The 13,853-nt window shown below is 44.1% G+C and overlaps 1 protein-coding gene and 1 long non-coding RNA gene across 3 annotated transcripts in view; both read left to right on the top strand.

Annotated features, from left to right (window-relative positions):
• LOC134176679 (keratin-associated protein 5-1-like) overlaps positions 1–437 on the top strand; it is a gene marked incomplete at both ends in the record, with an annotated part of 2,525 nt that extends 2,088 nt beyond the window's left edge. Inside the window, one exon of the mRNA XM_062643337.1 lies at positions 316–437. Coding sequence (XP_062499321.1) covers positions 316–437 — 122 coding nt within the window. The remainder of the gene's footprint in view (positions 1–315) is intronic.
• Positions 438–1,056: 619 nt separating this feature from the next.
• Positions 1,057–3,975, top strand: LOC134177404 (uncharacterized). Of its 2 annotated transcripts, XR_009969502.1 has the most exons (4): positions 1,057–1,145; positions 1,416–1,576; positions 3,493–3,577; positions 3,655–3,975. It is a non-coding gene; the product is annotated as an uncharacterized LOC134177404 (long non-coding RNA). The 2 variants fall into 2 exon arrangements; XR_009969501.1 differs by having other exon boundaries at positions 3,493–3,975.
• Positions 3,976–13,853: the final 9,878 nt, after the last annotated feature.

Below are 13,853 nucleotides of genomic sequence, written 5' to 3'. Positions count from 1 at the left end.
CAACAACGGTGGCTGATTGTGTTTCAATAAAGCGTAACGTACGCCATTAGCTTTTGATGACGAGGATCGTGTTGTTGTATCAAGTGTGTGAGGCTTTGCTTCTCTCTTGTGTATGTCTTCGATGGACGAAGAGCCCATGCAAGTTCTTGCCGTTAACCTCTTCAATTGATGGACCAGCTGACATGTAACTGGCTGCATTTAGTATAGACTTGCAACAGTTAGTAAAGTGTGTGTGTGTGCTTGTCTGTCCAGTAGTCTGTCTGTCTGTCTGTCCGTCCATACCTCTGTCTGTCTGTCTATTTGTGTCTGCCTGTTTGTCCGTCTGTCTGTCCATGTGTGTGTGTGTGTGTGTGTGTGTGTGTGTGTGTGTGTGTGTGTGTGTGTGTGTGTGTGTGTGTGTGTGTGTGTGTGTGTGTGTGTGTGTGTGTGTGTGTGTGTGTGTGTGTGTGTGTGTGTGTGTGTGTGTGTGTGTGTGTGTGTGTGTGTGTGTGTGTGTGTGTGTGTGTGTGTGTGTGTGTGTGTGTGTGTGTGTGTCTACTTGTCTGTTCTATCTGTTTGTTTGTCTGTCTGTCTCTCTGTCCGTCCATACGTCTGTCCGTCCATATGTCTGTCTGTCTGTCTATCTATCTGTGTCTTCCTGTTTGTCAGTCTGTCTGTCCATCAAATGTTATCCCTAAATATTAGCAGATTGCGATGCTGATATCTAGAGTTACCTCTCCAATCCGAATCAAGCATCCAATATATTCGACGTCTTTAATTAATTAACTGACTTATACACGTACAGTACCAATAAGATTTATATCACGTGATACCTTGCAACCTTTTTACTCATCACATTTCATAGTTGCACTCGTTTTTCCAAATATCTTAAAATTGAATTCCTTTTTTTCTGTCAATTATAAATTTTAAATGCGCATGCGCAGACTCCACGTGGTGTGCGATGGGCAATTTGCATGTCCACTCAGCTCAGCGTCCAACGACGCCGCTCGACATAGGCGTTCCTCCATTCCCTCCATTGACTGCGCCTCCTCCTACGGCGAGTGCGAGCTCCGGTGAGGCGTCTGAGAGCGCGAGTGGAATCGGCGACGAGAAGAGGAAACTGAAGAATCCCAGAGCGTACGACGAACTGCACAGGAAAGCAAAAGGTAACTGATGAATGTCTCCAGCTTTTAGTTACAGCGTTGGATGAAATTTTGAATTGAATTAATTATGCTGACACGCGTTAATTAAGGTAATACAGAAGTTGAATTCAGATAAGTATGAGTGACTGAAGTTATACATATAAATATGTGTCTAATAAATTCTATGTTTGTGAGTAACTTTGAATAAATAATTACTGTTTTAATTTTTTATTTTTTTATTTTATTTTTTATTTTGTTACTTTTATTTGTTGTAATTGATGGTTTCGTATGCAGATATTTGTCCTGTGCCGTTGGGTGGTTGTAAGTTACTTATAACGAAGGGCTTGAGTCGTCACTTCTCAGTTAATCACACACTGATTCTCGAACAACAGCAGCCGTCTTCGTATACATTTGGGGCGACATACGTTGGAGCAAAGCAAGTCAGTCCAGTTGAGGTGAAGAGTTTTGTTTAGCAGCTGCAGTTTTGTTTGTTATTGTTGTTGTTGTTGTTGTTGGTGTGTGTGTGTGTGTGTGTGTGTGTGTGTGTGTGTGTGTGTGTGTGTGTGTGTGTGTGTGTGTGTGTGTGTGTGTGTGTTAGAAGTGTCGGAAGCACTAGATGGTAGACCGGGCAAAGACAAGTTAGCAGTGACGGTAGATTCAGATGGCATGGGAATAGATAATGAAATCGACACATGTGTGGTGGATGACATCAAATTGATTGCTTAAAGGAGAACTCTCACCAAATACTAAAACTTGCTGAAAGAAAGATACAAGGCCCAATATCTTCCTGCATGAAGCTTACAGTCCAGCCATCCACAGAAGCAGAGAATGGGCCACAAGTTGTTCAGATGATTCCCCGTATTACGTGTAATCGGTCTCTGTGTCCTCGTTTGGAAGTAAATACTTTAGGTTTAACTGTGCCAAGTGCTCCTAATGCACCCAAAATGCAGCGAGACATGATCTACGAACTAACTTTAAAAGGGGCTCCTTTTGAGGCTCTGTGTTGTACCAACACAGTCGCCACTTGCGTGGTACTCTAGGTACGCTACTTTACTAACCTAACAGCGATGCTTTATCTAGATCATAGATAGATCTTTTCTATTCAACGATGTACAGCAATCGTACTCACTCCCACTGTACATGTATTGACAATTTTACTAGCGGGCACGTGTGGGCGTATACAGCATGTGTGGGTGTATACAGCATGTGTGGGCGTATGCAACATAAACAGTAGTTGAGGTGGCAGTTGTGATGGCCCTGATTTGGTTCCTCTAGATGTTCAGCCTCTAATGCACTATCATCTTCTCCACTTAGAGTTTCAAGCTCGTCTGAGTCTACCTCAGGTTGGTATAAGTATGGCAATATATGCTCAAATGAAGAACCTGCACTCTCTGCCATGACCACAACTATGAAAACAGTGCTGAGTGGGGTGCCGACTAATTAAAAGAGTGCCAGTGCCCCAGGCACACCACATGTGTAGTGTCTCATCCACATTACATGACAAAATTCCAAAGCAGAGATTAAACGACTGAGAAATCGCACTCATTTTTGGTTTAAAACAGGCGTACCGCCAAGCAAAGGAACCCAGCACTACCCTAACTAAGTTTCACAACTGTACTAGGCAAATAATAGAAAAGAAACACATTACATTAAGTTTGAGTTCACAGTTTGCTTTAATTAATCAATAAATCACAGTTTGCTACGATATGTCTCACAATCCTTACCTTGAAAAGTGCACAGGTATTGGTCTTCCTTGCTAACCAGCAATGATTTCGCCGGAAAGAAACATACGGGTACTAAACATGCCCACACAGGACATTTTAATGCTTTATTTCTCCATTATGGTAGAAGTCTGCAGTAAACGGTTGCTAGGGGTTGTGTCATGAAGTGATAGCTTTCATCTGAGAGATTGTTGATTTTGGTGAGAGTTCTCCTTTAAGTGCTCGGATGTAGCATGGCAGTCTCTTGAGCGTGTCGGTTCTGGAGGATTTGACCTTCTCCGGCTTACCATCTGGTTTCTGCGATATCTTCAAATGTCATCATTACGATAAACCATCTCAGACCAACAGGAGTGCCACACCTAGGGTTTGGGAGCGAGCCTACGGCAACGTGTTTTTTTGCGAAGAACACCCGTTGCGTTACTCCCACGTTGTAAAGTGCTTCGATTGCTTGCAATGTTGAAGTACTCATTTTCATGATCTTCCATCTATTTCTTGTTATCACTGATGGAGACGGAGGCCACGTTTACAATTATTGATGTTTTGGTCAGACAGGCAGACAGACAGACAAACAGACAGAAAGACAGACACACAAATGGACAGACACCCGGCTAGCCCTCTAGACTCATACTTGCTGTTTTCAACATATGCAGCACATACAACTTTGCTGGGAAGCTGAACAATCGACTGATAGCTGCTTATGAGAGAGGAGACATGGCAACAGCACAGAAAGAACAAGTGATCACACACCACATTTCCTATATTTAAATATTTTACACATTTAGTTACGTATCTGTTGTTTATTTGATTGTCAGTATCGTTCTCAAGCTGCTATCCTCGTATACAGAAAGTATGCAGACTTGGTCGGACCCGCTGCTTCTGGTAAAGCAATTATGCAGCTGATTGGGTTGAACGTGGGGCCACCACGTCTACCTGAAGTTGCTCTCTCTGCACCTCAAGTGAAAGAGATGCAGAAGGAGCTGAACGAGATTGGATTTTTTGACTGGTATCAGTGAATTGTGTTGATGTTTTAACTGTTTGACAATGAAACGAAAGTGACTTGCAGTGTTGCTATTTTCACATGTTAATAAAAGTGTTGCTATTTTTACATGTTAATTAATAAGTGTTGCTATTGATGTTGCTATCACCTTGCTGATCTGGCCTGCTGTCCACCATTCTTCCTCTCTAGATTAAGAATTTTGGGGAAATGTTATATATTAATAATGCAATGCTCAAGGCATACACGTACATTTCTGAGATAGCCTACATCTTCCAACTTTAGTACAGACGACTACTGTGCTACTACATTTAGGTACAGTTGTGGACTGTACATTATATCCATACTTACAGTTGTAAGTGTCTCACTTGAACTTTCAACTGACATACTGGCATACGTGTACTATTTTCCAATCTTAATTACTAAACAGAGCTGGAGCACAAACAAGCAGACAATAGTGAAATAGCTCTCTAACTGAGTACAGAGGACTTGATTAATCACTAGAAGCAATAAACAGGTTTGTCTTGCTGTTTGATAGGATAGATATCTTTGTACAAATACCATTATGTAGTGGTATGGAGTGATTATGTACATTAATTTATATTTAGTATATAAATTAACAAAATAAAGCATACACTGCTGTTATGTTTCATGAATAGAATTTAGTTTAGTTTATTTTATTGACATTTATAGACATTTTAGTAAGGCAACGCGACATTGTCTCGTTTCAAACAATACGGGTGTCCCATACTAGATGGTGCGACCCGCCCCTTTTCCATCGTCTCTAGAAACACTACCTGGTACTTTGTATGATGGCGAGACTCCCAACCTGCGTCAGCGTGCACGTTGACGAGCACACGCTAGCAGCGCTAGCAGGTCAAGGTCAGAGCCGCATGTATGAGGCTTTGACTACGCACGGTCTGGCGGAGAGAAGGCGAAAAGCATGTCCTCTCAAACCCTCTCCCGGATGAGCACCACCTCACGTGCAAAAAGCCGGCTAGCCCGCCATTTTTGTCTGTGTAGATATCAAAAGGCGGTTTGTGTGTGTACACCCATGGTATCGTTGGCAGAGTCTGATGATGAATGGAGGCAATATGTAATTGACAAATTACCACAACTCGTAAAAAATCTTCGTCCTTCGTTACTGCTAGATGAGTTGCGTGCTAGCCATCTTCTATCGAAAGGAGAATGCCAAACAGTGAACGGATGTTGCACAGTCATGGATCAAGCTCGGACACTGCTAGACCTTTTAGATTACAAGGGCGTCGGTCGTTTAGCTCGATTTTGCAAAGTTCTCAAAGTCAGTGGGCAGGAGCATATCGTGAGTGACGTCATGGAACTCCCGACCGATCATCGTATTTGGCGGGAACTACGTATACAGAAACGGGTGTCACGATCTCAAACCGATGAGCAGGTGTGTGACTGTTGCTGTTTTATTAATTAAGTCACTGTTGTGTAAGAAAAGCGATTTAGAAACACAAAGGTGATTCTTTCCTATGTGTGCACAGATAGATCAGTTTGTTTTGTTGCGGTTTGCAGCAAATGCTGGAACCAACTTTCTGTCATGTGGGTGTACCCTAGCCTCGCCCCAGACGCGGTGTGGATTGTAAACCCCCCTCCCCCCCCGATGCACTGATTGCAGTGATGGTAGCGAAACTATGGCAGCACATGCCGTTATAGCTGAGGCTTAGCAGGGAGCCCGATGAAGCCTTTCTGCAACTAAAACGGCATGCCGTTATAGTCGAGGGTGCCTCGATATTCAGACCTATTTGCGCATCCTCGGTTGAAATTGCACATGCAGCAATATGGCGTCACCCAGCGTAGCACGTGGCAATGTGGAGGAGGGTTTTGAAGAAGAGGAAATAGAGGAGAGAGGACGAATGCCCATCACAAGAGAATAGCAGCAAGAAATTAGAATAGCGGAAGTCATACACCATCAAAATGAAGCTTTGTGCAATAGCAAAATTAGATGAGTGCGGTGGGAACATGGCGAAAGCTGCAAGAGACGGCGGGGTAGCAAGAGGATGCTTGCAGCAGTGGGTGAAGCAAAGAGAAGAGGTGCAATCCGTGTGTGCTGAGCGACAGGTGTCAGTTAGGAAGAGGTGGTGTGTAGCCCAAGACGCAGACTGTAGGTTCAAACTTTGCCTGTTAAATGTGCAGTTAAGTTTCGTACAACTTTACTGGTAGCATTTACTGTTTGCTTTAACAATACTATATGTACCATGCAAATGCGGAAGCAGGCATGTTGTTGACGCGATGTGATTCTCTAGAAAGCTATATGTCCCTTTCGTATAACGGCGTTATACCTCGAGTTATAACGGCAGAGGTATAACGGCACCTTGCTAAACCTCAATGATGTAACGGCATGCCGGATAATGTGAGGTAATATGGTATGTCATATAGCACTGTCCTCAAGTTGACAACATACTGCAGTGATTATTCATATAAAAGAGTAGAATTGTGGTGTGTACAATAACAATATGTAGTTTGTTGCTCTCAGAAGGGTGATGAACACACACACACACGCGCGCGCACACACACACACACACACACACACACACACACACACACAATATGTTAATTAAGTCCTCCACGTCATTCGATGTCGACCTTAAGGTCAGTTGACTTCTTACCTTGACTCGGTGTCTTCCGTAGGACAAAGCTAAGCCGTAAGTGCTGCTCTGCCTGAGAGGAAGACGGGTGGCAATGAGGGAGGAGTCACACTGAGATCCCGTAAACGCCTGCCCGGTGAAGTCTGTGGTTAAGGAGAACGGGACTACCCAGACTAGACTTTGTCCTAAACAGGTGGAGGGAGTTGCAGCAACAAACGATCTCCTCCGACCCAAGCACCACCTCACAAACTTTCTTCCTCCCCGACCTCGTTACCAACTGCTTAGCCCCCGAGAATACAATTTGCAAACGTTGCTCAGCAAGACTCCCTTGTAACTTGGCTAGTGCGGGCGTGTTCAGTTTTATGTACACTGTTGATAAATATTGCTAAGCAAACGGCCAAGTGTCCGAACCGTATAGAGTCTTCTACACCTTTTGCCGCTGCTGTCATAGCTGTCCTACTTCTGACGCTGTATGCCCAGCACTGAGGTTGCAATCAAGCCCTAAGGCTTAGAGTGCCCACGCCTACTGCACCTCTGTAACCAAGCGTCATCATGATAGACTGGTGCCATTGCCGGACACAAACAGTGGTCTTGCACTGGGTCCTCTTCTTGCCAAGTATGCCAATAACGCGGCCATCAGACACAGGGAATTCCCTGTTCATCATGTATGCACTACTGTGCTGTGCCAAGATGGATCAGGTTGACTGTTTAGTTAGTCTATTGAAATATCAGCTTGGGTCAAATGCGAAGATGAGTCAAAGTGTTCGAGTGAATCCACCGTGAAGTCTCTCGCTTGCAAGAATAAAAAAGCCGGGACAACAAGTGGCCCACAGCATCACGACATCACAACTTTTTGCTTGCTGAGATCAGTGTCAATGCAACGCTTGCAGGACATCTGGTGTTATGGGCATCCGGGGACGTTGATCCATGAGGCGTTTTTTTCTTGGAGACGTCTTGCGCTTTGGAGAATGTATACTATAGCTCACGATGTAGTTGGGAAGCCAGTATATTGCCCTGACCTCCCGCAATCTGCAGATGACAAACCGCCTAGCAATAGCACTTGATTGTGGTGTAAGCCAACTTGACTTTTACCAGGTATGTCACGAAGCGACCCGTAATTCCTCAGACATTGACGTAGGGGAAGGACCGCTATGATGGCAAAAGTCTCCGAAGCAGTACTGCCCACTACGTACGCTCTGGCGGTGCTCGGAGCTATTCCAGCTGTGAACAGGCGACGAACTGTGTCCATGTGTCTGATGTCCACGTCAGATTGTTGGCCTGTAGCAAAGAATTGACTCACGGTGCAAGAGATCTACAATATATATATATATATATATATATATATATATATATATATATATATATATATTGTAGATATATACAATATATATAGCTTTGCTGCATGTTGAGGTTGCAACAAATCGCGAGCAAGCACATGACCATGCATCGAGGGAAGAGCTCGATCGCACCGCTGCTGCATGCAATAGTAGAAGTATCCACTTCGAACAGAACTTGTTTTCCTAACCATTGGCGGCCCCAACAAAACACACTAAACCTATAGGAATCTCGTCTTTCGCTGTGATGCCAAGATCGGCTAAGGCTGCTGACCATTTGACTTGTATCCACTCTCGTTCCCACATGGTGTCGCAACCCCAGAGGTTTGAAGCATCGGATCTCACGTAACTGACGGCCTTGTGTGGCCTAGCGATGTAAGCAACCGTATTCCTTTCCAGGGACTAGAAAATGTTTTCCACCACTATATATCCTCTCGAGCTTATAGTTGCTAAGGGGAACGAAGTGGTAAAGCTTTTGGGTATTTTTCAATCTGTCAGACGTCGTAGAAACACTCGCCCAATTTGATCAGTGCTGTGGCATGCTGTCAGAATCCAATGAGCGACAAGCGCTCTCTCTTGGTGCAGCGACGACGGTTTGATCATTTGCTAGGAGCGTCATTCAAACGAGTAAGCTTCTCAGTGGAAAGCCAGAGCTGGCCTGCGACAGTGTCGATCTCGATGCCTAAGAAGGTAAGAACGGTAGTCGGGCCTGCCAACTTACGAGACGCCACTGGCTTGTTGCAAGTTGCCAAATTTTGCGTGCATTCGTCAGATTCTGATGGCCCAACGAACAAGAAATTGTCTAGGTAGTGAATACTTGATGTCACGCCATTGTGATACATTCCAATGCATCTGCAACAACCGGAAAAATTTTTGCAGCCAACTGTAAAGACAAAGGGAAGAGCTGCATCCAAGTAGATCATTCCCTGCGAGTGCATGCCTAGTGTGTGCCAATCATCTGCATGTACGTGAATAATGCGTTAAGCGCTCTGAATGACTAACTTTGCCAGCAGCGTATGCAGGCCAGACTCAGTAATCCACCGCACTGCATCGTCTATGTTTACATGCGTCAACGAGCACAGTTGAGGATCTATGCTATCCTTTACACTTCTACCACGAGGCGAGGAGAGATCCAAAGTAAGCGGCCACTTGCCCCGCTGACGAGACTTTGGAATGACGCCGAACGGACTAATCTGTAGATCGAACCAAGGCGATGCGACGTTACTTTCCGCTGCTCTCATTCCTCTTCCAGGTACAGTACGAGGTGATGACCCCCGCTGGCTCATTAGCGGACTTCATGCATATTTGAATGTTAAGCTACACTTGTGAGTGTGGGAGTTAGACCCAACACGAAATCCATGTTGCAAGCCTTGGGTCACCCAGTTAGCGAACACATCATCTAGGCCGGTTGCCAAGCCCTTTGTCCACTTTTTAACATTGACCAACGCTGCAACGCTGCGCTGCATGGGTGTTGCCGACACATTGGTGTATGCCAGATCTGCTATATATCTGCATGTAAAGGCCATTGACAATGTTGCATGCTGTTAGCACTTGTTGAGGTAGGCTTCGCCCTAGTGCAAGCATGCAGAACGGCATTGGCAAGTTACATCGACTCCTTGCATGGGATCTGACAGCAGTGTGTTCGAGTGTGTGTGTGTGTGTGTGTGTGTGTGTGTGTGTGTGTGTGTGTGTGTGTGTGTGTGCATGTGTGCGTGTGCGTGTGTGTGTGTGTGTGTGTGTGTGTGTGTGTGTGTGTGTGTGTGTGTGTGTGTGTGTGTGGAGGGGAGGTGTGTGCATCATGTGACTGTGTAGATCTACGTCTTCTGCCACCATGTACAATCTCCAATCTATTGAACTGGTGCTGCACATAAACAAAGAGCGGAAGAGTGAAGCACAACTTGCAGTCGCGATTAATCACTACTATATACCGGCAGGCAAACTGCGCTGACTGTCCTTTAGCTAACTGCAATTCAACGCAACACAATGCAATGCAGTGCAACACAATGCAATTCGTAGATATCAGTCTGGCCAAACCTTCACAGTTAGCTTCCTCCACCTTGTCTTGCTGCTCCCTATGCAAAGGCACAGCAACTGCACGCGACCATACACAACGGTACAGCCACACATGCCCCACGCAATATGTGTTGGGATTCCCTTTCATATCCGCTTGCTGTAGCTCGCCTGATAGACCTGCCTTGACTTGACAGTTATGCGTTACCTGCCCTGGAACAACGGTTACAGTTGTCTACCCCTGAATCTGCCCACTGAGAAGAACAAAGCATAGCCTAGAAGTGCCGTGACATAACCGTCTGCTTACGTAACACCGCAAACTTGACTAAGCTGCCCTCTGACCATGTGCTTACCCTCTGCCATAGCACCTTTTGCTGTGACTGTTCTGCGTAGGGGTAAAGCCCAACCCCTTGCTTACGCACCACCATAGCACGTTCAAGGTTTCTCCCCCCCTCCCCCCTAATTGCATATGTACCACCATAGAACACTTGGGCTGAGGCCTCACCTATTGCTCATGCATTACTATAGCACATTTGGGCTGTTCCCTCGCCGATTGCTTATATGCGTCACCATAGCACACTTGGACTGCTGCCTAGCCCATCGATTGCTTATGCCCCACCATAGTACCCTTGGGCTGCAGCCCCACTTATTACCATAGCACGTTAGGGCTGTTGCCCTACTTATTACCATAGCACGTTTGGGCTGTTGGCTCACCAATTGCTTATGCCCCACCATAGCACACTTGGGCTGAGGCCCCACCAGTTGTTGGTGTATTCAGCATAGAACACTTGGGCTGCAGCCCCACTTGTTACTGTAGTGTAATTCATACGGGAGTATAGTTACTCCCTTTTGTGTTTATATATATAAGGTGTTGTCACACCAATAAAGTTGTCTTGTCTATTGCCCCACCGATTGCTTATGCCCCACCATAGTACACTTGGGCTGCGGCCCCACCTATTAGCATAGCGCATTTGGGCTGTTGCCCCACCGATTGCTTATACGTGTCACCATAGCACATTTGGACTGTGGCCCGGCTCACCGATTGCTTATGCCCCACCATAGCACCCTTGGGTTGCGGCCCCACTTATTACGATAGCACATTTGGGCTGTTAATCTGCGTATTGCTTATGCGTTACCATAGCAGCCTTGGGCTGCAGGCACCACCAATTGCTGCTGTACCACCGTAGCATACTTGGGCTGTGGCCCCAACAATTGTTTATGCACCGCCACAGCACAGCACAGCACGTACCACGATAGCACGCTGTACTAAGTACACTTTGGCTGCAACCCCACCCATTGCTTCTAAGCCTAACTGTGGCACATATGAGCTTCCACACTACTATGTCACCATTATAGGGCTGTAATCTCAGCCAACTGTCTGCCTGCTACCATAGTGCATTCTAGACTCATGCACCACTCTAGCCCACTTGAATTGTAGGCCCCCTGCCAATTGCTTGTGTCTTACCATACCGTAATGGAGCTGCGGCTCATCCTCTTATAAATTTACATTTATAAACATTAACCCACACAACAATCGCAACATAAACAACAATTGCAACAAAATCAGCAGGTAAGTATGCATGAGCATGTGTGCGTAGTGAGACAGTTTGTAAATATTAGCTAATAGCAGAAGTTGGGTTATAGTACCAACAAATACAACATAATTAAGTCCGTAAGTTTGTAAGAAACATTTGAGTAGCATATCCATGGGGCTCAAGTGTGTCTACTCATCACCTCAACTGGTGGTAGATGCTTTTGTTATTCTTGTTTTAATTAATCGCTATAGACAATTTGCGTTACGTGAGATGCCAATGGTTTCATGCAGTGACTGTGTTTGCTCATGCGTTTTTGCATGACTTTGATTTTGCACATTTATCGTGCATGCACGTAGCTGTCGATCTCAAAGTATGACCTCACTACAATATATTGCTGGCAGAATTTTCTAAATTTCCAATAGTGACATATTGGTAGCAGCTTTTGCTCACTCATTTAAATAGCTGCTTGATTTACAACTGATTAAATTCTTACTCTTTTTGATGTTTCAGGTTCTGTCAGAAACTACAAAGACTGTCGTTGTGATAGCAGTGACATGGGCAATCAGTGCTGTATTGTTTATTACACCAAAATCGGCAGAATTTCAAGCAAGCTTTAATGTATCAGCTCAATTGCTGTTCTTCATGATATTATTTGCAGTGCCCTTGATGCTGTTCTATCATGACAGCAGTCTTATCAGACGGATATTGTATGTCTTTTCTGTAATTTTGTATTTGGGATTTTGTGGTAAGCAAAGTTTTTTTGGGTCTCAGTGCATTATTGTGTGTCATCTGTTGATTTTTTTGTCTTGTATTGTAGTTTATGCAAACAGACCACACGGTCCATGTTGGAAATTTGTTCAAAATGAAGCATCAAATCTTTCTGAGAGGTTATACTTTACCAATGACATAAATGATATGCTATTTTCTCACGGTCTTATTGGCCAAGAGCAAGCGATAACAATTCGTAAAAGATTATGGATGGCAAAATGGACAAGTTGGAACACTTATGATCTGTTGATGAATATTCTGCCTCGCACTGACAATTCGAAGTACATGAAATTTTGTTGTTTACTACGTGCTAAGTCTATTTTACCTTCAGATGGCAAGAGACTTTGTGATAAATGCAAACCTTTACAAAAGTGCAGAAAAAATGAGACAGTAAAATTTTTTATTGACCCAGCCTGCCACTCATTGCTAAAGGATGGTACTGCCCATGATGTTGATAGTGATGTACCTGTTGATATGAACTATGTGAGTGACCCAGAAAACGAGGAGGAGCTAGTAGTATTTACATCATCTGTTGTGTGCATCAATAATGAGATATTTGCAACTTTGACAATAAACATTAAAGAAAGTACATCAGCAAGGAGCTTCTTGAAGAGGACATTGCCTTTAAGCTGGCAGTTAATGTTTTGGAGGTGCAGTTAACTGTTTCTAAAAGAAACAGTACTTGGATGTTGCTGCGTTTGTCAGCCCGAGCAGGTTTACTACTTTTGCAAACACTCAGAACAGAAAAGTCTAGAGATGAATTGAGTCAAGTGATAGCAGAGGCTTTTAGCTCAAAGTCAATAAGAAATGTGTCTGTTGAGGTGAAAATAAGCAATATGCCATCATATACAATATTTGTAGTTTCTACTGGGACGTTTCCAGTCAAATCAGACGAAGACAATGCTCATCTCATTGTTGATGGTACAAATTGTTTGGGTCTTATTTCCTTTTATTAATTGTGTTTTTCTGTTTTGTGCAGGAAACCAGAGAATGTGGACATTTGGTGAGTGGAAAGAATGTTAACTTCAATGTTAACATACAACTCAAACAATTTTGTGTTCTGTTTTAGGAGCAGTATGTTTAGCATTGTTGCTGGGTGCTCCTATAATAGTTTACTTGATTTCATCATCACATGCATCTGCTCATCTCGTAGTGAGAAGTAAGCCTGATGTTGCAGTAGTGAGTTCTTCAAGGCTACCAGACTATGAGTGCAAGACAGGTTAGTTGTACGGCATAAGAGTTAGATTGATGTAGACTGAGTTTTAGTTTGTGGTGGTTGAAGTGCAGGAGTTAATAGATGTTATGGTGGGCATGGGCTACAATTATGGAAGTGTATGGCTGTTGGCTTACTTGTTACTGTTCAGTTTATTGAAATTAAAGTCTGTTCCAGAATTAAAGTCAGTTGGGCGAAAGTGGGCTGCTGACGCGTAACCTTAGAACGGACTGAGGTCATACGGGTACCATTGGAAAGCTCTATGTTTGCTTTATTCAATTACAGACCCTCTCGTTTGTAGGATGCATTACACCAGAGATAAGCAGAGATATGTGATGCTTCCGGTAAAATAATGAGATAGAAGGTGGAGTCTTGTCAATCATGTATCGTTCTAATTGCCTAAATATTAACTAGAAACAGTTTGAGAATGTAATTGACAAGCTAGGTACAGCCACCATCACTTCCTGTCGTTTTCTACAGCATCGTTGGCTTTGTTCTGCGTAGTTTACTGGCAAGGTATCGGACAGTAGTAGACGTAATGAGAG

This window comes from Corticium candelabrum, chromosome 3 (assembly GCF_963422355.1).
Source record: "Corticium candelabrum chromosome 3, ooCorCand1.1, whole genome shotgun sequence".
NCBI classification, from domain to species: domain Eukaryota; kingdom Metazoa; phylum Porifera; class Homoscleromorpha; order Homosclerophorida; family Plakinidae; genus Corticium; species Corticium candelabrum.
Note: the sequence above shows the minus strand (reverse complement) of the source record. Positions and strands in the feature narration are given on the sequence as shown.